General features: G+C 45.5%; 1 protein-coding gene across 1 annotated transcript; it reads right to left on the reverse strand.

Annotated features, from left to right (window-relative positions):
* Positions 1-27949, reverse strand: LOC129710470 (apoptosis-inducing factor 3-like; the record flags this gene model as incomplete). The annotated part of the gene is made up of 16 exons (XM_055657425.1): positions 1-403; positions 2630-2734; positions 3173-3248; positions 3828-3926; positions 4062-4179; positions 5558-5634; positions 7104-7167; positions 7268-7339; positions 8914-9029; positions 12637-12767; positions 16002-16093; positions 19820-19906; positions 23224-23336; positions 24999-25080; positions 25200-25244; positions 27776-27949. Coding segments are annotated over 16 exons (1485 nt in total), but the record flags the coding sequence as incomplete, so codon positions are not given.
* Between the last annotated feature and the right edge of the window lie 5 nt (positions 27950-27954).

Below are 27954 nucleotides of genomic sequence, written 5' to 3' on the forward strand. Positions count from 1 at the left end.
ATCATGATCAACATAGACATTGGTCAAATGGCAAGTTCTTGGGCTGTACTGGTGCGTTCTCTGCTCTAATTACATAAGTAAGATTAGATATCCACTGAGTGACTACAAATACACATTTATTATGGTCATCTCTATACATTTCAGTTTATTAAGCAGGACAGAAAAAAAAATAGAGAAATAGATGATGAAACTAGATTAATGGATTCATAGAATTTTAAAATCATGGATATTAAGGATTGTACTCTCAGTTAATATAAAATGTTTTGTAATAAAAGGTTGGCAAAGCAAATAGAATGATCAGTTAAGTTTTGATAAACCTCCTTTAAATCATTTTTCTAAAAAGATTTGCTTGAAGCGTGGAGAAATGCATCAGATCTTCTTAGTCCACGGCATGTCGGCTTGGCTGTTGACAGGTAAAATGAACACTTCAGTCACACATACCTTGAACTTCATTACAAGACAACAAACACAAATCAGGATGGCATATCGGTAAACTGCAGATGCTGGTTTAAACCGAAGATTGATGTGAAATGCTGGAGTAACTCAGCGTGACAGGCAGCATCTCTGGAGGAAAGGAAGAGACCCATTCCGCCTCTCCAGAGATGCTGCCTGTCCCGCTGAGTTACTCCTTCCTTTTGTGTCTATCTCCAAACATCTGGAATACAGATTTGACATAACAAGAGGAGCTGAGTTTCGGAGCAAAGAGGTCCCTTCTGCAGTTGTACAGGGCCCTAGTGAGACCACACCTGCAGTTTTGGTCCCCTATTTTGAGGAAGGACATTCTTGCTATTGAGGGAGTGCAGCGTAGGTTTATAAGGTTAAATCCCGGGATGGCGGGACTGTCATATGCTGAGAATGGAGCGGCTGGGCTTGTATACTCTGGAATTTCGAAGGATGAGAGGGGCTCTTATTGAAACATATAAGATTATTAAGGGTTTGGGCACGCTAGAGGCAGGAACCATGTTCCTGATGTTGGGGGAGTCCAGAACAGGGGCCACAGTTTAAGAATAAGGGGTAAGGCATTTAAAACGGTGATGAGGAAATACTTTTTCATACAGAGTTGTGAGTCTGTGGAATTCTCTGCCTCAGAGGGCAGTGGAGGCTGGTTCTCTGGATACTTTCAAGAGAGAGCTAGATAGGGCTCTTAAAGATGGTGGAGTCGGGGGATATGGGGAGAAGGCAGGAACGGGGTACTGATGTTGGATGATCAGCCATGATCACATTGAATGGTGGTGCTGGCTCGAGGGGCCGAATGGCCTACTCCTGCACCTATTGTCTATTGAAATTGATCAAGTTCACACTACAAACTATATTGTCGAAACCATACACGATATTGACTTGCCAATTGTTAATTGAAAGATACAGCATGGAAACTAACCGTTTGGCCCACCAAGTCTGACCTACGGGTCAGGTAGCATCTCTTCGGGTCCGACCCGAAACTCCGTTTCTCCAGAGATGCTGCCTGTCCCGCTGTGTTACTCCAGCATTTTATGCTTATATTGGGTATAAACCAGCATCTGCACTTCCTTCCTGCACATTCAGATATACACCATGCACTAATCCCACCCTACACACTAGGGGCAATCTACAGAAGCCAATGAACTAACCTACAAACCTGCACGTCTTTGAAATGTGGGACGAAACCGGAGCACCCGGAGAAAACCCATGTGGTCACAGGGAGAACTTATAAATTCCGTGCGGACAGCACCCATGGTCAGCATCGAACCCGGGTCTCTGGCGCTGTGAGGCAGCAACTCTACCGCTGCGCCCCAGTGCCGCCCTATACTAATAAGCTAATGATATATTTTTTTGTCGCACCTGGGCAACTACAGGCAACCCTTTGGTAACCCTCGGACTATCCTTGATCGGACTTTGCTGGCTTTACCTTGCATTAAACATTATTCCCTTATCATGTATCTATACCAGGGGTCGGCAACCTACGGCCCCCAGGCCGAATGCGGCCCGTAACCCGAAATCATCCCTGCCTGCAGGCGTTTTTATTTTTTCCGTTATCATCCGGCCTGCAGACTTCCTTCATCTCCGATACCTCCCAGGCCCGAGGCCGCCGGCGCCCAGGCGCAGTGATGCAAGGACGTAAGGAGGCCTGCGCTGGCGAGCGCCGAGCTCTGGCTGTACCGCACCTTCTGTGTCTGGGCTTCACTGTCGGGATCAGGGTCGTCAATTGGCCGGGGATGAGTGAGTGTGAGTATTTGAGCCACCACCTTCAGGACAGAGCCAAGGCCGTGGTCCGTAGGTGAGCCATGTTGGTGAGCGCCCGTAACTTGGGGCCAGTGCTCCGGGTGGCATCCTCGCAAGGGCGGGATCTATGGGAACATGTGGTAGATGTGGCCCGCCATCCGCTCACAGACGTGCGTCCCGGCCCCAATGCAGAACAGGGTTGCCCACCCCTGATCTATTATATTGTAAGTGGTTCGATTGTGACCATGTACTGTCTTTCTGCTGACGGCGAACACTTTTCACTGTACCTCGGTACACGTGACAATACACTAAACTCAACTGAATGTCAAACCTTTAGAAAATGGAGACTAGTTATGACTGCTATGTTTCTCATTCAACTTCAGGAAGATGACACTGGATGTGCCCGGGTCTCACAGTAAGTATGACATACCTTGCTTCCTCCTTTGATATGGTCTTTCCCAAAGATAGCACCTCTGCCACTTGGGAAACAACAGGGTCAGAGTTCAGACTGCAAGCTGCAATAACATTGTTGTCTCTGGAAATGGAAACAAAACATTATGAATTATACACGTTATAATTTCAGTTTCTTCTAGCCGTGTCCCACAGTACGAGTTCATTCCAAGAGCTCTCCCGACCGAGTTTGCCCTGATTCGAACTCGGAGATTTATGGTAATTCCCACTTGCCGGTACACGGGGCTCTCGATGACATTTTTCAACATGTTGAAAAATCTTCACGAGTCTTCCCGTGCTTACCTGCCGTTAGCGAGTCTTCCCGAGGACCTGCCGTTAGCGTTACGAGCCGCTAAGAGACGTCGCCGAGCTCCGACGTACCCGCTACGTTCATTCTCCGTGCTTACCACGAGTTAGATTTTTTTTTAAACTCGGGAGAGCTCTTGGAATGAACGCGCACCGTGGGACAGGGCTTTTAGAATGTAGAGAAAGTACATTCTGACGGTTCCCAGTCAACACTTACTTGATGTAGAAAGCAACAAATGTCAGTTCATCAAGATTGCCATGAATTATGACTTCTTCAGAACCAGCTCCATAGCCTGAGAGAAAACAAAACAGTAATTTGAAGGGGAACTAAATACTCAATTGCCGCTTCTGGCCTTCGATCGATGCTGTATTTTTGGTTGGTACAATGTCATAAACCAGATTTTCAATATTTAGTTTGGTTTAGAGATACAGCATGGAAACAGATACAAAATGCTGGAGTAACTCTGTCATTTTCATGTTTGTAAGTTCCAGGAGCAGAATTAGGCCATTCGGCCCATCAAGTCTACTCCACCATTCAATCATGGCTGTTCTATCTCCCCCTCTCAAGCCCATTCTCCTGCCTTCTTCCCATAACTCCCGACACCCGGACTAATCAAGGATCTGTCAATCTGTGCCTTAAATATATCCATTGACTCCACAGCCGTCTGTGGCAATGTATTCCACAGATTCACCACCTTCTGACTAAAAAAATGATATTGTCACACCTTCAAAGCCTTGCATCCCCAGAGGCCAGACCTCATTCAGATGCAAGAGCACTTGAAATTCTCTGCAGTAGTTGGGCAATTAAATGGTTGAGTTTTGAAAGGCGCATAATGACGTCAACTACATTCCATTACGTACACCACCGTTACCTGCATATCGAAGGCTGTTTTTTGACATGGTTGACCAGAAGTACGGCACGGAATGGAAGCTAGCCTTCTTCTTCAGCATGGTCAATGCGGCCACGTGACCTGAAGTGCGGGGAGACGACAACTGTATTTACGCATTTGTTAACGTTACAACAAATAAGAAATGAAGCAGGGAAGATTTTCGCTTCTCGTCACTATTTGCTCAGCCATGTTTCCCAAATGGCCACCTGGGCTTACCGTGCGAGTGGGCTATCTGCCAGTGTCGGATGCTCACTACCTCATCGTTTCTCAACGGTAGTGGAAAGGTGGTCACATCTCCGGCCGCAAACACTTTGGCAATATTGGTCTCCATGCTCTGAAACAAAGTGCCAACGGAAGGCAAATCAGAATAATCGCCGATCAAGTACGGTCCCCGTTCCTGGAGATATTTTAAACCTGTCACGGTGCACAAGGTGGAACACAAAGGGCTGGGGAAACTCAGCGGGTCAGGCAGTTTTCTCTGGACGGCATGGGCAGGCAATTTTTTGGGTCGGGACCCTTCTTCGGACTGAGTCTAACTCGTCACCTATCCATGTCGTCCAACAATAATGTGTAGGAAGAAACTGCAGGTGTTGGATTAAACTGAAGATCGACACAAAAAGTAACTCCGCGGGACATGGAAGGGTCTCGATCCAAGAACGTCACCCGTTCCTTCTCTCCAGAGATGCTGCCTGGCCCGCAGAGTTACTCCAGCTTTTATAAGAACCTGAGATAAAAACTTTAATTTTTAAACACAAAGGGTGGTGGGTGGATGGAACAAACCACTGAGGCAGGTACTATTGCATAATTTACTAAATATTTGGGACAAGTACAGGAATAGGACAGGTTTAGAGGGATATGGACCGAAGGCAGGCTAGTGGGACTAGTGTAGATGAGGCATGTTGGTCAGTGTGAGCATATTGGCCTGCAGGGCCTGTTTCCACGCTGTATAACTCTATGAGGCAATGGCCCTATGATTGAAAGATACAGATATAGGTGTGCATCTTCTGAATAGAAACAGAAACATAGAAAATAGATGCAGGAGTAGGCCATTCGGCCCTTCCAGCCAGCACCGTCATTCAATATGATCATGGCTGAACATCCAAAATCAGTACCCCGTTCCGGCTTTTTCCCCATATCCCTTGATTCCGTTAGCCCCAAGAGCTAAATCTAACTCTCTCTTGAAAACATCCAGTGAATTGGCCTCTGCTGCCTTCTGTGGCAGAGAATTTCACAGATTCACAACTCTGAGGGTGAAAATGTTTTTCCTCATCTCAGTCCCAAATGGCCTACCCCTTATTCTTAAAGATTGAGACTATAGATCGGCTCGCAAAAAAATCAAAGAATGGAAACACGGTGGAAAACTCTTACTATTTGCTGCATAAAATATGAAAGAGCGCAGGTGAAGGATATCCTTTAAAAAAGGGCCTGTCCCACTTACGCAACTTTTTCGGCGACTGCCGGCACCCGTCATAGGTCACCATGTTGAAAATCCAGCGGTGACCAGAAAAACGTTACGACTCTTTGGGCGACTGAGGAGACGACTCACGACCATACAGGCGACACCCTGACGACATGTCGCGGGGTGAAGCCTGTATGGTCGTGAGTGGTCGCCCAAAGAGTCGTACCTTGTTCTGGTCGCTGCCGGATTTTCGGGTAAGTGGGACAGGCCCTTAAAGCCGTGAAGATGTGGTAACACAGAGAACAATTTCTACCTTATTTACGATGACTCGGCCATTCCCATCCATTCTGATGCCACTGTTTTGAAGGAAGGTTGTTGCAGGTTTCACTCCTGTCCACACAGGAGCAGGTAGTTTATGCAAGAGGAAAAAAAGACTATGTAAGGAAGACTGTGTAAGGAAAATAAACAGTTATATTAGTTTAGTTTACAGATACAGGGTGGAAACAGGCCCTTCGGCCCACCGAGTCCGCCCCGACCAGCGATCCCTGCACATTAACTATCTGACACACACTGGGGACAATTGACACCAAGCCAATTTACCTACAAGCCTGTACGTCTTAGGAACGTGGGAGGAAACCGAAGATCTCGGAGAAAACCCACGCAGGTCACGGGGAGAACGTGCAAACTCCGTAGAGACAGCACCCATAGTCGGGATCGAACCCTGATCCCTGGCGCTAGAAGGCATAACTCTACCGTTATACCACCGCGCCATCCTTTACTAGGAAACGACTTTATGCTTTAGAGCGCAGAAAGTTGAGTGGTGATCTTATAGAGGTGTACAGAGGAATAGATCGGGTAAATGCAGTCTCTTGCCCAGAGTAGGGGAAATTAAGAAACTTCGGCCAAAAAATGTAAATTGTCCCCAGTGTGCAGGATAGTGCTAATGTACAGTGTGATCGCTGGGTTGGGTGGACTCGGTGGGCGGGCTGTCGGTAGGGCCCAAAGGGCCTGTTGAATTACTCAGGGGTAAGGGACATCGAGAACTGCAGATCATCGCAGGAGACATGGGGCAGGTATATGGTTAGTGTTTAGTGGGAAGGGGGGACAAGTTGGTCGGGGGTGAGCAAATTGAATAGGAAACCCGAGGGGTATCTACACTTTTTGCGTTTGGCCCATATCCACATAGGGTCTAGGATTCTTATGTAGTCTCTGGGACACCCGAGCGCTACAGCCTGTCTGTCTTTTTTTTTAGGTAGTTATCAGTCGCATGTCAATAGATTTTTAAATGACATTTGGCAGGTATATCATTCCTGTGTTTTCCCTGTCGGGTCTCGGAGGGTTATGGGCCAGCCTGAACGACCCGGGGGCTGGGCAGGTGGTAATAGTGTCGATGGGACAAGTTGGTCGGGGTGAGCAAATTGGTCGGAAGGTGCCCGCATGGAAACATGCCCTACGTCCCAACTTGCCCACACTGGCCAACATGTCCCATCTACACTTGTCTCACCTGCCTGCGTTTGGCCCATATCCACCTAAACCTGTCCTATCCATGTACCAGTCTAGATGATTCTTAAACGTTGCGAAACAACATTTCGTTTGAGTCTCACTGGGGCTCAAATGATAATAAATTTGTATTGTATTGCCTCAAACACCGCCTCCTGCAGTTCGTTCCATACACCCACCACCCTTTTGCGTGAAAAAGTTGCCCCTCAGAATCTTATCAAATCTTCCCCCCCCTCACCTTAAACCTATGTCCTCTGGTTCTCGATTCACCTTCTCTGGGCAAGAGACTGTGCGTCTACCCGATCTATACCCCTAAAGGGGCTAATCAACCATCCAGTTAAAAATATATAGGCTTATACCTATTCCCACCACACACACTTGTGCTGCTAGAATCACTCCATCTTCAAGCACAACGGCTCCCAACTGCAAATACATGAAGAGTTATTGATGTAAGTTACAAAAATTGGCTCCAAGATTGAACAATAAATATGCATTGGAATGATCAATTATTCATTGTGTTTACCAGTCTATTCTGTCCCCTGAATTCAATCACTGTATTTTCCATGTAAAACTTCACATTTTCAGCTTCAAGACTCTGTAACGTTAAGGATTTCAAATTAGAAACAAAGATGAAGTTGACAACTGACTGTCTGACTCTAATAAGCTCAGACGTAGTAGTGCAGGCTTACATCAACAGTTAAAGGCCGAGGAAGACAAAAGCAAGATTCAGCTCTTATCTTGAACAGCAGCAGAATATGCATTAAAATATTTTGTCATACGGGGCAAACGTTAGAAACTGGGATACGCAGGTGCTGGTTTGACAAGGAAAGACACAAAGTGCTGGAGTAACTCAGCGGGTCAGGCAGCATGTGTGGGAGGAATGAACAGATAATGTTTCGACTCAAGACTCTGCAAATGTCAATAGACAATAGGTGCGGGAGTAGGCCATTCGGCCCTTCAAGCCAGCACCGCCATTCAAAGTGATCTTGGCTGATCATCCACAATCAGTACCCCGTTCCTGCCTTCTCCCAATATCCCTATCTTTAAGAGCTCTATCCAACTTTCCCTTGAAAGCATCCAGGGAATTGGCCTCCATAGCCTTCTGAGGCAGGGAATTCCACAGATTCACAACTCTCTGGGTGAAAAAGTGTTCCCTCATCTCCGTTCTAAATGGCCTAACCCTTATTCTTAATCTCTGGCACCTGATTCTGGACTCCCCCAACATCGAGAACATGTTTCCTGCCTCTAGCGTGTCCAATCCCTTATATGTTTCAATAAGATACCCTCTCATCCTTCTAAATTCCAGTGTATACAAGCCCAGTCGCTCCATTCTATCAACATATGACAGTCCCACCATCCCGGGAATTAACCTTGTGAACCTATTCTGCACTCCCTTAATAGCAAGAATGTCCTCCCTCAAATTTGGAGACCAAAACTGCACACAATACTCCAGGTGTGGTCACACCAGGGCACTGTACAACTGCAGAAGGACCTCTTTGCTCCTATACTCAACTCCTCTTATTACGAAGGCCAACATGCTATTAGCATTCTTCACTGCCTGTTGGACCTGCATGCTTACTGTCAGTCGACTGTTCAATTCCACCGCACGCTGCCTAACCCAAGTAGTGTAAGGCGTGGATAGAGTGGATGTGGTGAGGTTGTTTCCACTTTTGGGAGAGTCTAGGACCAGAGGGCACAGCCTCAGAATAAAAGGACGTACCTTTTGAAAGGAGATGAGGAGGAATTCCTTTAGTCAGAGGGTGGTGAATCTGTGGAATTCATTGCTGCTGAAAGCTGTGGAGGCCATGTCAGTGGATATGTTTAAGGCAGAGTTAGATAGATACTTGATTGGTGGGGGTGTCAGACGTTATGGGAGAAGGCAGGAGAATGGGGTTGCAAGGGAAAGATAGCCATGATTGAATGGCGCAGTGGACTTGATGGGCCGAACATTGATGGTCCTACAACTTATGAACGTTGACCCGCTGAATTCTACCAGCAGTTTGTATTTTTGCTCAGAATTCTGCAGTTTCGGGTGCCTTTCTTTTTTTTTGGGGGGGGGGCTTTATTTGGAGCGTGGTCTCTTCCGTCTTGTGTTCACGGCAGATTATGTCGCGATGTTTCGAAACTGTTTTAGTTTCAGACAGCTTAAATTTAAACTTGTCAACTTAACTTCATTATGGCCGTGCCTATATCTACCCCCAGCACTTCCTGAAATGGGACCTTCCTCCTTCCGATCACGGTCACAGACTTGGCTTTGGAAATCAGATACCACGCGACCTCCATTCCTAGAAGATCAAGGGGAAAAAAACTTGTGAAATATTGACTTTACTTGGGGTACACAACTGAAGATTTGTCTGATTGTTAGCAAATTCACACAAGAATGTCAATTGTAGTGAAATCTTAGGGATTGTAACACCCAGTCCTACTAATCAATCTGGTACAAAAACATGCATGTGCTAGCAATTATTATTATTATTATTATTAAAGCTTTATTTCAGACACAGGTCCATATACACATCAAACAGTACAAAGAATTACAAAGATACATTAAGAAATTGCATATTAGCCTAAAATATATATAAGCTATTGCACCAATGCCATCTTAGCCTAGAAGTGAATCTATAGCAGCTTTTCAGAGGGCTGACTAAGGCTTCAATTATGTGGTTCTCTGACTTGTCCAGGCGACACATAAAACTAAACATCAGCTGTCTTAAGAGTGCCTCACAGGTTGGCACTCTAGTGGACACAAACAATTGACTGGCACTATGCCACCTAGGGACACGAAGTAGCAACCTCATTGCATCATTGTATGCTACCTTAAGCCTCTGCATACTCTTTTTCTTATACTTCGACCACAATTGAGCAGTATATAACGGTGTGATATAGGTTCTGAACAGGGAACACTTCACATGATCAGAGCACATATAAAACTTCCTTATAAGCATGTTGGCTTGAAGATAAATTTTACAGCGCTGTCGGTAGATGTCTCATGAGAAGCACATTTGTGTCCCGGGTCTCTGACGCTGCGAGGCAGCAACTCTACCACTGCGCCACCGTGCCGCCCACATAACAACAATTGGCCAGCCCGTGTTAACATCCTCAGGAATCTCGGAGTATTGTGTGCAGCTTTGGTCCCCTAATTTGAGGAAGGACATTCTTGCTATTGAGGGAGTGCAGCGTAGGTTCACAAGGTTAATTCCCGGGATGGCGGGACTGTCATATGCTGAGAGAATGGAGTGGCTGGGCTTGTACACTCTGGAGTTGAGAAGGATGAGAGGGCATCTCATTGAAACATATAAGATTGTTAAGGGCTTGGACACGCTAGAGGCAGGAAACGTGTTCCCGAATAAGGGGTAGGCCATTTAGAAGGGAGACGAGGAAACACTTTTTCTCACAGAGAGTGGTGAGTCTGTGGAAATCTCTGCCTCAGAGGGCGGTGGAGGCCGGTTCTCTGGATGTTTTCAAGAGAGAGCTAGATAGGGTTATAAATAGTGTAGTCAGGGGATATGGGGAGAAGGCAGGAACGGGGTACTGATTGGGGATGATCAGCCATGATCACATTGAATGGCGGTGGTAGCTCGAAGGGTGGAATGGCCTGCTCCTGTACCTATTGTTTATTGTCTATTGTCTATTGTCTATTGCACCCACTTTGGTGTTGGCACACCAAACCTCCCTGCGGTATGATGGTAGAGCTGCACACAGCAGTCAAGATGTAACCTGAATCATCCAACTTAGAACAACGGCAGATAATGTACAACATGGCAGGCCGGTGGTGCAACTGGTAGAGCTGCTGCCTCACAGCTCGAGAACCCCAGCTCAATCCTGACCTCGGGTGATATCTGTGTAGTGTTTCCACATTCTCTGTGTAACTGCATGGATTACCCCCCGGATGGTCCTGAGCCCTCCCACGTCACAAACACATGTGGATTTGTTGGTTCACTGGCCTCTGTCAATTGCCCCTGGCATCGAGGTAGGAGATGAGAAAGAGAGATAACAGAATAACGTGAACTGATGGGCCGAATGGCCTAATTCTGCTCCTAAGTCTCGAACCCGGGAGATGCTGCCTGTCCCGCTGAGTTACTCCAGCATTTTGTGTCTATCTTCGGTGTAACCCAGCACTTGCAGTTCCTTCCTACACATTCAGATCAGCCATGATCGTAATTGATTGGTCTGGTTGATTGGTCTAGATTGATCTGATGGCCTCCTCCTTCTCCACTTTGCTGGTTATTCTTGTGTTTATTCGCTCAGCTAAAGCACAGTTGGTAAAAATTACCATGGGCACCTCATTAATCTACAAACCTGCACGTCTTTGGAGTGTGGGAGGAAACCGAAGATCTCGGAGAAAATCCACGCGGGTCCCGGGGAGAACTGACAAACTCCATACAGACAGCACCCATAGTCGGGCTCGAACCCGGGTCTCTGGAGCACCTCATCAAACTTCAGAATCCCTGTGTTCATTTAGAAATTGAACTCCCTGGAGTTACGGGTTGGGTCGAAGCACCATAGAAACATAGAAACATAGAAAATAGGTGCAGGAGTAGGCCATTCGGCCCTTCGAGCCTGCACCGCCATTCAATATGATCATGGCTGATCATCCAACTCAGTATCCTGTACCTGCCTTCTCTCCATACCCCCTGATCCCTTTTAGCCACAAGGGCCACATCTAACTCCTTCTTAAATATAGCCAATGAACTGGCCTCAACTACCCTCTGTGGCAGAGAGTTCCAGAGATTCACCACTCTCTGTGTGAAAAATGATTTTCTCATCTCGGTCCTAAAGGATTTCCCCTTTATCCTTAAACTGTGACCCCTTGTTCTGGACTTCCCCAACATCGGGAACAATCTTCCTGCATCTAGCCTGTCCAACCCCTTAAGAACTTTGTAAGTTTCTATAAGATCCCCCCCTCAATCTTCTAAATTCTAGCGAGTACAAGCCAAGTCTATCCATCCATCCATTCCTTCTCTCCAGGGATCCTCCCACGCTCCAAAGACGTACAGGTTTGTAGGTTAATTGGCTTGGCATACGTGTAAATTGTCCCTAGTGTGTGTCGGATAGTGTTAATGTGCCTCCCTGCCTCCGTGTGGGAGCAAGTTCAGTGGTTTGAAAGCGCACACCAGCAGGCTCAGGAACAGCTTCGTCCCCCCCTCTGTTCTCAAGCTTCTGAACAATCCTTCCATCAGCCGATTCACTCCTACCCCATTGTGGACTTTGTCTTTGGAACTGATGCGCTACAATGCTGAGAACTATATTCTGCACTCTGTATCTTCCCCTTTGCTCCACCTATTGTACTTCAGTTGAACTGATTGTATCAGCTGATCTGTTTGGATAGCGTGCAAAACGAGGCTTTTCACTGTACCTCGACACACATGGCAAACATAAACTTAAACCTAAACATATTACACACAATTGAACGTCGAGAGCTAGTTGAGTTTCTTGTCACGTGTACCGAGGTACAGTGAAAAGCTTTTGTTGCGTGCTAACCAGCCAGCGGAAATACAATACATGTTCACAATCGAGCCACTCACAATGTACAGATACATGGTAAGGGAATAACGTTTAGTGCAAGGTAAAGACCAATCAAGGATAGTCCGAGGGTCACCAATAAGGTAGACAGTAGCTCAGCATTGCTCTCTGGTTGTGGTAGGATGATTCAGTCACCGGATAACAGCTGGGAAGAAACTGTCCCTGAACTGGAGGTGTGCGTTTTCACACCCCTGTTGCTTTTTGCCCGATGGGAGAGGTGAGAAGATGTGCCATTACTTACGATGGATCGTGACATTAACTTACAAGACTAGTTTCTATCTTACTGATGCAACATTTCTTGGCGCCCATCAAACGATGAACCCCATAAAAACTCGTGCACTTCTCCAAAAGAACTTTAAAAGGAATTACCAACAAATGAGGCGCCCACGATGACAATGGCTTTCCCCTTTGACAATCTATCAATTTTTCTTGCTTCCTCAGGGGTATTCAAGGAAAATATATTTTTTAGATCTGCCCCCGGACAATGAAGTTTACGAGGTCTGTATTTAAAAACAGAACATTATAGACACAGAATAACACTGGGCTCAAATGTCTGATGTGCTTTTTTGACATAAAAAACTAGACATTTTGAAATATTATAAGAGTACAAGTAACATCGAATCCCAAAGAAATCTCAGGAGTTAACTTCATAAAACACGGCATTGTCAAGAAGACAGTAGCATGTATAAAAAAACATTTGGAGTTGTTAGAACCACAGTCATAACAGCCCAGAAACAGGCCATTCAGCCCAACATGTTCATGCCAACCAAGGTGCCCCATCTTAGCTAGGTTCACCTGCCTGCATCTGGCCCATGTCCCTCATTATCTTTTCTATCCATGTACCTGTCCAAGTGTCTTTGGTTGGGGGAGTCCAGAACCTGGGGCCACAGTTTCAGAATAAGGGGTAATCCATTTAGAACGGAGATGAGGAAACACTTTTTCACACAGAGAGTTGTGAATCTGTAGAATTCTCTGCCTCAGAGGGTGGCGGAGGCCAGTTCTCTGGATACTTTCAAGAGAGAACTAGATAGAGCTCTTGAAGATAGCCCTATCTTCAAGATATCCCTATAGTCAGGGAATATGGGGAGAAGGCAGGAATGATTGGGGATGATCAGCCATGATCACATTGAATGGCGGTGCTGGTTCGTAACTTTGTCTTCAAAATCCTCTGTGCGAGTTTCTAAACTGTTCCGCTCCCCTCAACCCCCAGAGTAAAGTAACGAGGAAGCTCCAAATAATAAGCAGACGGAACCAATTATATCAAAACCTTAATAGTCACAAACTCTAGCTTTGGAAAATTCCAATTAGCACACACACCTCTACACCACAAGCCAACACCTCCTTCTGACTGTGTCAAAAGCAAGGGAAATATTCCAGTGACTGGATTTCAAAGACACATGGACGGGCACATGCATAGGAAATGTTTAGAGGGACATGTTCCCGATGTTGGGGGAGTCCAGAACCAGGGGCCACCGTTTAAGAATAAGGGGTAAGCCATTTAGAACGGAGATGAGGAAACACTTTTTCACACAGAGAGTTGTGAATCTGTGGAATTCTCTGCCTCAGAGGGCGGTGGAGGCCGGTTCTCTGAATACTTTCAAGAGAGAGCTCTTAAAGATAGCAGAGTCAGGGGATATGGGGAGAAGGCAGGAACGGGATACTGATTGGGGATGATCAGCCATGATCACATTGAATGGGATGCTGGCTCGAAGGGCCGAATGGCCTACTCCTGCACCTATTGTCTATTGATACGGGCCAAACGCAGGTAAATGGGAGCAGCTTGGTTGTCATGGACAAGTTCTGTCTCAAGGGCCTGTTTCCGTGCTGTGTTACCATGCAATCACATTAATCTATCGCGAGTTTAAAATAATTGTTGAAAGAATGGCATTATTTCAGATTTAAAATTATGAAATGTACCTTATTCCTACTAAAAGAGGGATCTCATTGAAACCCTGCAGGATAACGAAAGGCCTGGACAGAATCGACGTGGGAAAGAGGTTTCCAGTAATGGGAGAGTCTAGAACCAGAGGGCACAGCCTCAGAATAAGAGGACGTACCTTCAGAATGGTGATGGGGAGGAATTTCTTTAGCCAGAGGGTGGTGAATCTGTGGGATTTATTGCCACGTCAATGTATTTTGAAAGCAGAGGTTGATGGGTAAGGGTTGCCAGTGGTTACGGTGAGAAGGCAGGAGAATGGGGTTGAGAGGGAAAGATAGATCAGCGGCTGAGCGGACTCGATGGTCCAAACAGAACAATACCAGTCTAATTTGATTTGCAAGCAAACAGGCATGCATAGAGAAGCATATATTTGAAGCAAAGTGGAATAAAATGACGCTCCAATCAAGTAGCAGGTCCTATCTAGTCAAGTCAAGTCAAGTCAAGTTTATTTGTCACATACACATACGAGATGTGCAGTGAAATGAAAGTGGCAATGCTCACGGACTTTTGTGCAAAAGCCAAACAACAAAACAACCAAACAAATTATAAACACAATCATAACACACATATTCTTTTACATAATAAATAATGGAAGGAAAAACGTTCAGTAGAGTTAGTCCCTGGTGAGATAGGCGTTTACAGTCCGAATTGCCTCTGGGAAGAAACTCCCTCTCAACCTCTCCGTTCTCACCGCATGGCAACGGAGGCGTTTGCCTGACCGTAGCAGCTGGAACAGTCCGTTGCAGGGGTGGAAGGGGTCTCTCATGATATTGTTGGCTCTGGAGTTGCACCTCCTGATGTATAGTTCCTGCAGGGGGGCGAGTGAAGTTCCCATAGTGCGTTTGGCCGAACGCACTACTCTCTGCAGAGCCTTCTTGTCCTTGGCAGAGCAATTCCCAAACCAGATGGTAATGTTCCCAGACAAGATGCTTTCCACCGCCGCTGCGTAGAAGCACTGGAGGATCCTTGGAGACACTCTGAATTTCCTCAATTGCCTGAGGTGGTAAAGGCGCTGCCTTGCCTTGCATGTTAGCGGAGACCAATGTGAGGACGTCGGAGGTAGACAGAATTGCTGGAGATATGAAACCCGCTGAGTTTCTCCAGCAATTTTGTCTACCTACGATTTTCCAGCATAGAAACATAGAAAATAGGTGCAGGAGTAGGCCATTCGGCCCTTCGAGCCTGCACCACCATTCAATATGATCATGACTGATCATCCAACTCGGTATCCTGTACCTGCCTTCTCTCCATACCCCCTGATCCCTTTAGCCACAAGGGCCACATCTAACTCCCTCTTAAATATAGCCAATGAACTGACCTCAACTACCTTCTGTGGCAGAGAATTCCACAGATTCACCACTCTCTGTGTGAAAAATGTTTTCCTCATCTCGGTCCTAAAAGATTTCCCCCTTATCCTTAAACTGTGACCCCTTGTCCTGGACTTCCCCAACATCGGGAACAATCTTCCTGCATCTAGCCTGTCCAACCCCTTAAGAATGTTGTAAGTTTCTATAAGATCCCCCCCCTCAATCTTCTAAATTCTAGCGAGTGCAAGCCGAGTCTATCCAGTCTTTCTTCATATGAAAGTCCTGACATCCCAGGAATCAGTCTGGTGAACCTTCCCTGTACTCCCTCTGTGGCAAGAATGTCCTTCCTCAGATTAGGAGACCAAAACTGTAGGCAATACTCCAGATGTGGTCTCACCAAGACCCTGTACAACTGCAGTAGAACCTCCCTGCTCCTAACTGCATCTGCAGTTCCTTCTTGAACGAATGTGAGGACATCAGTTACTTACACGCAGCCCGGAGCCAGAAGTAAATCGTTATATTGCTGGGAAGTTCCATCTAAGAAGCCAACCCTCTTTTTATTTGGGTTCACTGATACCACCTAAACATAAGAGACACAAAGCATTTAAATCTAAACCTTACAGTAAATACATTTCTTTAATATCGTCAAGTATTCGGCCGTGGGAAACAGTAAACTGCCGGTTTACATTTTCGTATGTGCAAAGACGTGCTAAAGACTAAAACATTGGGAATATTTTCTTTCATGGTCATTTTTTTTCTGGTCACTACTTGCAGGAATAGCAACTATAGCTTTTAGTTTAGGGATACAGCGCGGAAACAGGCCCTTCGGCCCACCGAGTCCGCGCCAACCAGCGACCCCCCGCACACTGACACTACCCTACACACACTCGGGAGAATTTACACTTATACCCGAGCCAACGAACCTGGAGACCTGTACGTCTTTGGAGCGTGGGAGGAAATCGCAAAACGGTAGGGTCGCTGCCTTACAGCGCTTGCAGCGCCGGAGACCCAGGTTCGATCCCGACTACGGGCGCTGTCTGTATGGAATTCGTACGTTCTCCCCGTGACCTGCGCGGTTTTCCCCTGGGAGCTCCGGTTTCCTCCCACATTCCAAAGACGTACAGGTTTGTAGGTTAATTGGCTTGGTAAAATTGTAAATTGTCCCCAGTGTGTGTAGGATCGCGTTAGTGTGCGGGGGCTGTTGGCCGGCGCGGACTCGGTGGGCCGAAGGGCCTGTTTCTGCGCTGTATCTCTGAAACGAAAACTAAAACCATCTCTCCATGTTCTCCAGTGACTCTGCTTGACCCGCTGAGTTACTCCAGCACATTGCGTCTACCTGCTTCCACCACTCTATTTGCAGTTTCATATCTTATCGCTGGCCACGTTTACTAAAGCATCCTTTTCAGTGGCGGGATATGCCTTTTGGACTATGCCCATTGACCATTTGGAAATAATTATATAAAATATGATGATATCATGCGCAGCACAGTGGAACAGCAGTAGAGTTGCTGCCTCACAGCGCCAGAGACCCGGGTTCGATCCTGACTACGGGTGCTGTTCGTGCGGAGTTTGCACGTTCTGGGCGTTCCGGTTTCCCCCCACACTCCAAAGACGTACATGTTTGCAGATAAATGAGCTCCTGTAAATTGTCCGCAGTGTGTCGGATAGTGCTCGTGTACGGGGTGATCGCTGGTCGGCACAGTCTCAGTGGGCCGAAGGGCCTGTTTCCACGCTGTTTTTTAAAAAAAATCTACAGTGTAAATAGATTGGGAAATGGGCCAAATAATAGAATAAATAATGGTGATTAATGTCTGAGTGAAATTCTTGGACGGGATTATTTCTGAATTCAGAAGATTATTGGTGGAAGGTTACATTGCATGAGTATTAGTGTGAACAGTTTCAGGCACCATATCTGATGATGGATGTGCTGACGCTGGAGAGGATCCAGAGGAGGTTTACGAGAACGATCCCAGGGATGATTGGGTTAACATATGATGAGCGTTTGACGGCACTGGGCTTGTACTAGTAGGACACTTCATTGAAACTGACTGAATACTGAAAGGCCTGGATAGAGTGGATGTGGAGAGGATGTTTTCACTAGTTAGAGAGTCGAGGAATGGAGATGAGAGCCTCAAGACATTCCTTTAGGAAGGAGATGAGGAGGAATTTCTTTAGCTGGAGGGTGGCGAATCTGTGAAATTCATTGCCACAGAAGGCTGTGGAGGCTGAGTATGGATATTTTAAAGGCAGAGATAGATACTGTAGATTCTTGATTAGTAAGGATGGCGGGGGTTATGGGGAGAAGTCAGGAGAATGGGGCTGAAAGGGCAAGATAGAGCAGCCATGATTGAATTGCGGAGTAGGCTCGATGGTCCGAATGGCCTAATACTGCTCCTATGACATGTGCTTATAAGTGTGCATTCCCTATATCATCAACCACTCCAAGATGGGGTGCGGTTATCCGGTGCTCTCCTTGTAGCAGTGCTTTTGTGGGAGCGATCACCAAGGATTAATGTCAGGACTGACTGAGGGAGTTGGGGATGATGACAGAAGCCTCCTGGTGGCGATCCCTGGACTCTGTGACGTGTCGGACGACAATTCTGTCAACATGTCGGACGAGGACAGAAGCCAACAGCGAGCTACACGTGGTCTGACACACGAGCGAACGAACTTTGTCAACATCGGGCAGCACCGTGGGGGCACCTGGGCAAAATAGCCAATGCACATTGCTGATGTTCATGAAGGAACTGCAGAAGCTGGAAAATCGAAGGTAGACAAAAATGCTGGAGAAACTCAGCGGGTGAGGCAGCATCTATGGAGCGAAGGAAATAGGCAACGTTTCGGGCCCAAACCGTTGCTGATGCCTATTTGATGCTTTTTGGATAATACTGTGCCACAAGTGCTGCACAATACTGCACTTCATCCCACTTAGTTCAGTCGATTGAAAGATACAGCATAGAAACAGGCCCTTCGGCCCACCGAGTCCATGCCGGCCGTCCACCACCCGTTCACACTAGTACTATATCCCACTCCCGCATCCACTCCCTACATACTAGGGGAAATTTTACGACGACAATTAACCTACAATCCCGCATACAGAAATATAGAAACATAGAAAATAGGTGCAGGAGTAGGCCATTCGGCCCTTCGTGCCAGCACCGCCATTCAATATGATCATGGCTGATCAACCACAATCAGTACCCCGTTCCTGCTTTCTCTCCATTTCCCTTGATTCCGTTAGCCCGAAGAGCTATACCATATAACCATATAACAATTACAGCACGGAAACAGGCCATCTCAACCCTTCTAGTCCGTGCCGAAAACGTATTCTCCCCTAGTCCCATACACCTGCGTTCAGACCATAACCCTCCATACCTTTCCCGTCCATATAACTATCCAATTTATTTTTAAATGATAAAAACGAACCTGCCTCCACCACCTTCACTGGAAGCTCATTCCACACAGCCACCACTCTCTGAGTAAATAAGTTCCCCCTCATGTTACCCCTAAACTTCTGTCCCTTAATTCTCAAGTCATGTCACCTTGTTTGAATCTTCCCTACTCTCAGTGGGAAAAGCTTATCTAGCTTATACCTAACAGTATCAATACAATACAATACAATACAAAAGCTTATACCTAACTCTCTCTTGAATATATCCAGTGAATTGGCCTCCACTCCTTCTGTGGCAGAGAATTCCACAGATTCACAACTCTCTGGGTGAAAAAGATTTTCCTCATCTCAGTTCTAAATGGCCTCCCCCTCACCCCTGGTTCTGGACTCCCTCAACATCGAGACATTATTTCCTGCATCTAGCCTGTCCAATCCCTTAAGAATGTTATCTATTTCTATAAGATATCCTCTCATCCTTCCACCATCCAGTGACTATATTTGGGTTAAGAGGGAAAAATAGATCAGCCATGATTGAATGGCGGAGTGGACTCGAATGGCCTAATTCTACTCCTTTGACTTCTGGTCTTATGGTCCTATAGTTGTGGCAATGGGCAAATTGAAGGGGGTTCCAGCCCATTGCTGAGGTCAGCGGTTATCTCATATTATCCAAGCCAACAATAGTGGAAACGCTGTAATCTCTCAAAAGGCCAAGCGGCAGCTTCAGATCAAACACCGCAAACCCGCATGTATTTGGAACATGGGGAAACTGGAGGAAAGCCACAGGGGAGAACATGCAAACTCCACACAGACAGCACCCGAGGTCAGGAGCGATCCTGGATCGCTGAGGCTGTGAGACAGCAGCTCTACTATCAGACGACTAAAGGGGTCATAAAATACCGTCACGCAAGGTCTCACCTCCATGTTTGTCATCATCTCAATGCCATAAGTAGCAAAAAACTCTGGTTGCCGAAGCAAGAGATTTTTAATGCCAAGGTTCGGGCTCTAGAGGAGCATACAATATCATAGTCAGAAATGTTATGCTGGCAGGGGGCGTACGTTTGTCACAGCGTGAAGGTACATTCAGTTGGGTTGGTGAATCACTTTATGGGTGTACAGACCCGCAGCTAATATGATCAGTTCTCAGCTTTATTTCTCAGCTAAATTGTCTCAGACTGAAGAAGGGTCTCGAACTGAAAGGTCCCCTGTTCCTTCTCTCCACAGATGCTGCCTCACCCGCTGAGTGTCTCCAGCATTTTTGTCTACCTCAGACAATCAGAGATCAGTGCAGAACTACTATCTACCTCATTGGTGTCCCTCGGACTATCCTTGATCGGACTTTGCTGGCTCGACCTTGCACTAAACGCTATTCACTTACCATGTTTCTATGCACTGAAAATGGCCCGATTGTAATCACGTATTGTCTTTCTGCTGACTGGTTAACACGCAACAAAAGCTTTTCTCTGTACCTCGGTACACGTGACAATAAACTAACCCAAACTAAACTTATTAAATCACCCCGATTCTCCAGGAATTGAAAGGAAATCTCAACCCGAACACTACCAGGTGATGATGATAATACTGATACAGAAACAAGGAACAGTGGATGCTGGTTTATGACGGAATTAGCCACAAATTGCTGGAGTAAAGCCCCTGTCCCTCTTTCCCGAGTTACTCACGAACTCTCCCGAGTTTCCCCCTTGATTCAAACTCGGAGAATTACGGTTATAGCCATTTGCAGGTACTCGGGGCTATTTTTTTTAACTCGTGGGCATTTTTCAACATGTTGAAAAAACATCCCGACTTACCTGATGCCCCGAGTTCCTACGGCTGGCATTACGAACCGCTACGAAACATCTACGGACTCGCTACCGACATTCCCCGAGTTCGAATCGAGGGGAAAACTCGGGAGAGTTCGTGAGTAACTCAGGAAAGTGGGACAGGGCCCACTCAGACTCAGGGGGTCAGGCAGCATAGGACGTTTCGGGTCGGGACGTGCGGCTTCCAGAAGAAGTCTCACATTAATCAAAAATAATATGGCAAAAATATGAATAAAATAAATGTGTTCTTAATTTTAAAAAGTCCAAACGAATTTGTCCTCAAAGTTAAAACTTAAAACTTTGCTGAAAATGAGGGTTGGATTATCTTGTTTAGTTTCATTTACTATGGATGAATGAATGAATGCATGATGAATGAATGCATGAATGAATGAATGAATGAATGAGTGAATGAATGATGCATGAATGAATGCATGAATGAATGATGCATGAATGAATGCATGATTGAATGAATGAATGCATGATGCATGAATGAATGAATGCATGAATGAATGAATGCATGATGAATGAATGAATGCATGAATGAATGAATGAATGCATGATGAATGAATGCATGATGAATGAATGAATGCATGAATTAATGAATGCATAATGCATTAATGAATGAATGTATGATGAATGAAGAATGTATGAATGAATGATTGCATGAATGAATGAATGAATGAATGATGAATGAATGAATGAATGATGAATGAATGCATGAATGAATGAATGAATGATGAATGAATGAATGAATGAATGAATGAATGAATGAATGAATGAATGAATGATGAATGAATGAATGAATGTATGAATGAATGAATGATGAATGAATGAATGAATGATTGAATGCATGAATGAATGAATGAATGAATGGATGTTTATTGGCCAAGTATTCACATACAATTAATTTGCCTTGTTGCTCCCCCACAAGTGACAACATGACATAAAAGAGATGGCTCATAAATTAGATGAACCCTTATGGTCACGTGTACAATGAAAAGCTATTTTGTGGCGTGCTAACCAGTCAGAGTAAAGAGTATACATGTTTAAAATCAACCTGTCCACAGTGTACAGATACTGGATAAAGAGTATAATGTGCAGTGCTAGATAAAGTCCAGTAGAGTCTAATTAAAGATAGTTTGAAGGTCTCCAATGGGCCCGGTTGGAGGTCAGGATCGCTGTCTAGTAGGTGGAAGACATTTCGGGTGGGAACCCTTCTTCAGGCTGCTCGCATCTGTACCCTTTTACAAAAGGTAAGAATAAATTGCTGAATCAACGCTCCCAATTTCCACCAGAAGCCGGAATGCTTGAAAAACAATATAATTAACATGTGCTCTGACTTTCTGCGATTTCCACAAAGAACAAACATGTCACAGGTGAACAATGTGCAGGAAAGAACTGCAGATGCCGGTCTAAATCGAAGGTAGACAGAAAATGCTGGAGTAACTCAGCGGGTCGGGCAGCATCTCTGGAGAGAGGGAATGGGTCGAGACCCTTTTTCAGACATGACCCGCCGAGTTACTCCAGCATTTTTTGTCTACCTTCACAGGTAAATAACATATACTTATGGAAACGTTGGCGATTGTGATTTAATAATTTATCGGTAACGTGTCTGTTTCCTGGGTCTCTGACATAAGCTGCAATATTAAATCTCAAGGGTTTAATTTCAGAATGCGTCTGAGTTAAACCACATTACTGGTGATTTTGCTCTGTGTATACATTGATTTGAAACCGATTTCACCCAGTATTTTCTCTTCCTCGTGGACGCAGCGGTAGAGCTGCTGCCTCACAGCGCCAGAGACCCGGGTTCGATCCTGACTACGGGTGCTGTCTGTACGGAGTTTGCACGTTCTCCCCCTGACCTGCGTGGGTTTTCTCTGGGATCTTCAGTTTCCTCCCACAGTCCCTTGACGTACATACAATAGACAATAGGCAATAAGTGCAGGAGTAGGCCATTCAGCCCTTCAAGCCAGCACCGCCATTCAATGTGATCATGGCTGATCTTCCCCAATCAGTACCCCGTTCCTGCCTTCTCCCCATATCCCCCTATGTTTAAGAGCCCTATCTAGTTCTCTCTTGAAAGTATCCAGAGAACTGGCCAGGTTGTTAGGTTAAATGGCCCCAGTGTGTTAGTGTGTGTGGATCGCTGGACACGGTGGGCCGAAGGTTCTGTTTCTGCGCTGGATCTATAAACTAAACTAAAGAAGATTTTCAATGGACCAGTATGGACAGGGAAGGAAGTGAGAGGTAACATCACCAATCATCTCCAAAGTTCTCCATTATTGCCCTTGAGAGAGAAAATTCAACCGCTTTTTTGGTTCCAATTGACCTACGAAATGTTAAATGCTTTTGTCGTTCCTCAATCAATTTCAAATTCGCGCATTGTGCAGATAATTTAAGTTTTGCCATTCCAACAGTGGTGGTGGTGATGTTTCATTTGCACAAAACTAGATGAAACAATAGTACAAAAACAGCAAAGATCGAATATGACGGACAACTAACCTTGCTAAGTTTTGTCCGGTCGTAAGGCAAATGGATTTCTTTGATCGCCATTATTATGCGTCCTTTGAAAAATTCCTGGCGAAGGGTTTCTGCGCACACCAATGCAGCCGGACCTGCAATGCAGAAATGAAAATGTAGCAGAATGCTGATGCACAAGTCTGCAGTATATATCTGCGGGAGAACCATCCCCATCTTGACAAGGAGTTCTGAGCTCACGGACGCAGATTGACCTGAGCTCTTCTTACATTGAGGAGTTACACAGAGAGGGAGCAGTGAGCAAGGATGTGCAACATCCTTGTAAATCCTCTCTGCGCCCTTTCTGACTTAACAACATCAGTCCTATAACATGGAGCCCGGAACTGAACACAATACTCCAAATGCGGTCTCACCAACGTCTTGTATAAACTGCAACATGACCTCCCAACTTCAATACTCAATAATCTGATAGATGATGGCCAATGTGCCAAAATGGACATTGAAATTGGTGTCAAAACATGGTGCCTCTTAAATGAGGGCTCACTGGACTATTTCTGAATGCTTTGCTAATCGGGGATTTGATTAGGTATGGCTGTGTTCTACTGCACTGTATGTTAGAATATAATTTCACTGTCCATTTGCACATTTGACTATATAAAAGCACCATTGAACCACGGAAGGCTGTGGAGGCCAAGTCAATGAATATTTTTAAGGCAGATAGATAGTTTCTTGATTAGTACGGGTGTCAGGGGTTATGGGGAGAAGGCAGGAGAATGGGGTTGAGAGGGAGAGATAGATCAGCCATGATTGAATGGCAGAGTAGGCTTGATGGGCAGAATGGCCTAATTCTGCTCCTATCACTTATGAACTGATGAACATTAGAAACTATACACAAGACAATACTGAAATGTTCACATATGCACAATAAACTAAACTAAACTAAATTAACAGAGATGCATTGTAGAAAGTATCCTGACTGGTTGTATTATGGCCCGATACGGCAATATCAATGAGCAGGAACGCTAATGGCTGCAGAGAGTGGTGGCCTCATGGCCACAGCCCTGGTCACCATTGAAAGAATCTACATGAGACGTTGCCTCAGGAAAGCAGCCACTATCCGGGCCCTCGTCTCGCTGCTACCATCGGGCAGGTGACACAGAAACCTGAAGTCCCACACCACCAGGTGCTACAACCGTCAGGTTCTGGAACCAACCTGCACAACCCTAAAGGGCCTGTCCCACTGTACGAGGTAATTCAAGAGCTCTCCCGAGTTTTCCCCTGATTCGCACTCGGAAGATGTCCGTAGCGGGTCCGTAGGAGTTCGTGGATGTTCCCCGTAGCGGCTCGTACGAGTGACGGGAGGCACTCGGGAAATCCGGTAAACTCGCGACGTTTTTTCAACACTGTGAAAAATGTCCACGAGTGAAAAAATACTCGTGATGAAAAAAATTGTTACTTTGAGGAAAACACTGGAGAACTCTTGAATAACCTCGTATAGTGGGACAGGCCCTTAATGCTACCTCAGCAACAGATGGCTGCAGACCACCTTCTGCACTACCAGAGACTTGTTTGCCAATTGCATTTTTGCACGACTATTTTTTTTTAGTTTTGCTCTTTTAGATAATTTGTGATTTTGGGGTGTGTTGAGTCCATGCGGCTGCAATACTGCTCGTTTTTCATTCCAACTGCACCCGCAGTTCCGTCGCTGCAGTAAGCCGTGGCTGGGAGGTTGTGGGAGGCAAATAATTTCACTTCACGGAGAATAGCACCATTAAGTATGCTAGATACGCGATACTTACCCCCACCAATAATAAGGACGATTCTCTTACTCAGTGAGACTGGGGCTAACATCAAATGGGTTCTCCTGCTTGTTTCTAGGGTCTATTCAAAACAAACACACCCACACAATACTAAATCCAACTGACTGGTAGACAAACAAGTTAGTAAAATTTTTTATTTAAAAAAAAAAGTTTGTCTTAGCTGTGCAAAAGAACATTTACTTCAGCACATGCAGATATTATAACCTTGTTGTCCTGAATTTTAACCTGTGGAAACACAAGCAAAGACATTGTTAAAATCTTTTTAACTTGGACATAATTCTAAGAGGAATCCATCTTGCTAACATTATGTGGATGAGGATTTATTGCTCAAGATCTTTGATTATCTTTTTAATGCACTGCCTGGATTTGTTCAATGGATCCCATTATCTCGAGATGCAATAGTGAAGCATAGTGAAAAGAAATGCTCCTGCTTTTAAAATCAAAGATGCTTTACAGCCATATGTATGGCGTGAGATATTCCAGATACTCACTGGCGTTTAGAAAGATGAGGGGGGGACACCTCATTGAAGCTTACCGAATAGTGAGAGGCCTGGATAGAGTGGATGTGGAGAGAATGTTTACACTAGTGGGAGAGTCTGGGACCAGAGGCCCTAGAATTAAAGGATGTTCCTTTCTGAAGATGAGGAGGAATTTCTGAATTCCTGAAACGTCACCCATTCCTTCTCTCCGGAGATGCTGCCTGTCCCGCTGAGTTACTCCAGCATTTTGTGTCTATCTTCGGTTTAAACCGGCACCTGCTGTGTTCCCTCCTGCACAGGGTATTTGGAGCGGATGCCCTTGTTCACAGATTAAGTGAAACATCACAATTAGCCGAGATTCATGCACTCAGCTGCCTTGCCGTGGTTCAGCAAATAAAACAGAAATGCCAGTGTGTGGATGCTGGGCCTGATGTAGATTCAAGCCTGATGAGGTGTCAAAAGAAAGAAAGCCCGCCACCATTAACGGAGCTGTTTTCTGCGGAAACAAATGGCTTCTTGCATTAAAATAACTGAGGAAGCCATCATCACATGTGGAACTGTATCCAATAAAGGTTAAAGAGAGGAGGTGAGTGAGGAAACTCTATGCACAGGGACGGAACTGCAGATGCTGGTTTAAACCCAAAATACTCTAGACTCAAAAAGCTGGAGTGACTCAGCGGAACAGGCAGCATCACTAGAGGAGAGGAATAGGTGGAATGCTTAAAATGTTTAAGAGAGAATGGAGCGGCTGGGCTTGGACACTCTGGAGTTTAGAAGGATGAGAGGACATCTCATTGAAACATATAAGATTGTTAAGGGCTTGGGCACGCTAGAGGCAGGAAACATGTTCCCGATGTTGGGGGAGTCCAGAACCAGGGGCCACAGTTTAAGAATAAGGAGTAAGCCATTTGGAACGGAGACGAGGAAACACTTTTTCTCACAGAGAGTGGTGAGTCTGTGGAATTCTCTGCCTCAGAGGGCGGTGAAGGCAGGTTCTCTGGATGCTTTCAAGAGAGAGCTAGATAGGGCTTTTAAAGATAACAGAGTCAGGGGATATGGGGAGAAGGCAGGAACGGGGTACTGATTGGGGATGATCAGCCATGATCACATTGAATGGCGGTGCTGGCTCGTAGAGCCAAATAGCCTACTCCTGCACCTATTGTCTATTGTCTATTGTCTATTGTCTATTGTTTAAAGTCCTCTTCATGTGCTATAATAATTCTGTATAGAAGGTTGAAACTCAGCATGTGTACCTGATACTCACAACAGACTACTTTAGTCAAATTCTGTTCCCTGTTGTCAAGGAATAAATGGCAATCGTAAAACAATAAAATAATGTTGAAAGGGTAAAGGGGCTGTCCCACTATACAAGTTTACCCAAAAGCTCTCCCGGGTTTAAAAACAAAACAATCTCGTGGTACGTACGTAGAATGTACGTAGCGGGTACGTCGGAGCTCGGGACGTCTCTTAGCGGCTCGTAACGCTAACGGCAGGTATTCGGGAAAGCTCGTGAAGTTTTTTCAACATGTTGAAAAATGTCCACGAGAGCCCCGAGTACCTACGAGCGGCTATTATCGTAATTCTCCGAGTTCGAATCAGGGGAAAACTCGGGAGAACTCTTGAATTAGCTCGTACAGTGGGACAGCCCCTTAATAGGACATTTGCTTCTCTGTAATGGTGTGGAATTGGGCTGTGTTTAATCTGCTGTATCTTTCAGAGGCACACAATGTATATTTGTTATGACCATTTGGAAGAAGGAAAAGTGTGAAAGTGCCTTCTGCAATAAACAAAACATCAAATGAAAATTCTGTAGATTAGTTTTTGAGTGATCTCCTAGAATGCCCTGTAATCACTGTATTTTTGGTGCTCTTAAGGGCCTGTCCCACTGTACGAGGTAATTGAAGAGTTCTCCCGAGTTTCCCCTGATTCGAACTCGGAGAATTACGGTAATAGCCGCTCGTAGGTACTCGGGGCTCTCGTGGACATTTTTCAACATGTTGAAAAAACATCACGAGCTTACCGCGTTTCCCGAGTACCGGCCGTTAGCGTTACGAGCCGCTAAGAGACGTCCCACGCTCCAACATACCCGCTACGTACATTCTACGTACTTACCACGAGTTTGATTTTTTTTTTAACTCGGGAGAGCTCTTGGGTAAACTCGTACAGTGGGACAGCCCCTTTAAATAGTCTCGATTGCCTTACCCGATCTTTGAGTTGCGTTTTAAAGTTTTCTTTAACAAGGCCCAAACAATGAATCATCAGTGATCTAAATGTTACCTGATAGGACTGCACGCCATCAAGCGTAGGATACTCTTCGATATCTCCTGTTTTTATATTAAAACAAGCTCCGTGTCTAGGACATCGAACTCTGCCATTTGAGAGAACTCCTGGGGAGAAGGGAAGATCGAAGACCCGTTTTACTGTGTATACAGTATACAGCTGATACAGAGAAAGGC

Source organism: Leucoraja erinacea, chromosome 28, assembly GCF_028641065.1.
Source record: "Leucoraja erinacea ecotype New England chromosome 28, Leri_hhj_1, whole genome shotgun sequence".
Classification (NCBI taxonomy): Eukaryota; Metazoa; Chordata; class Chondrichthyes; order Rajiformes; family Rajidae; genus Leucoraja; species Leucoraja erinaceus.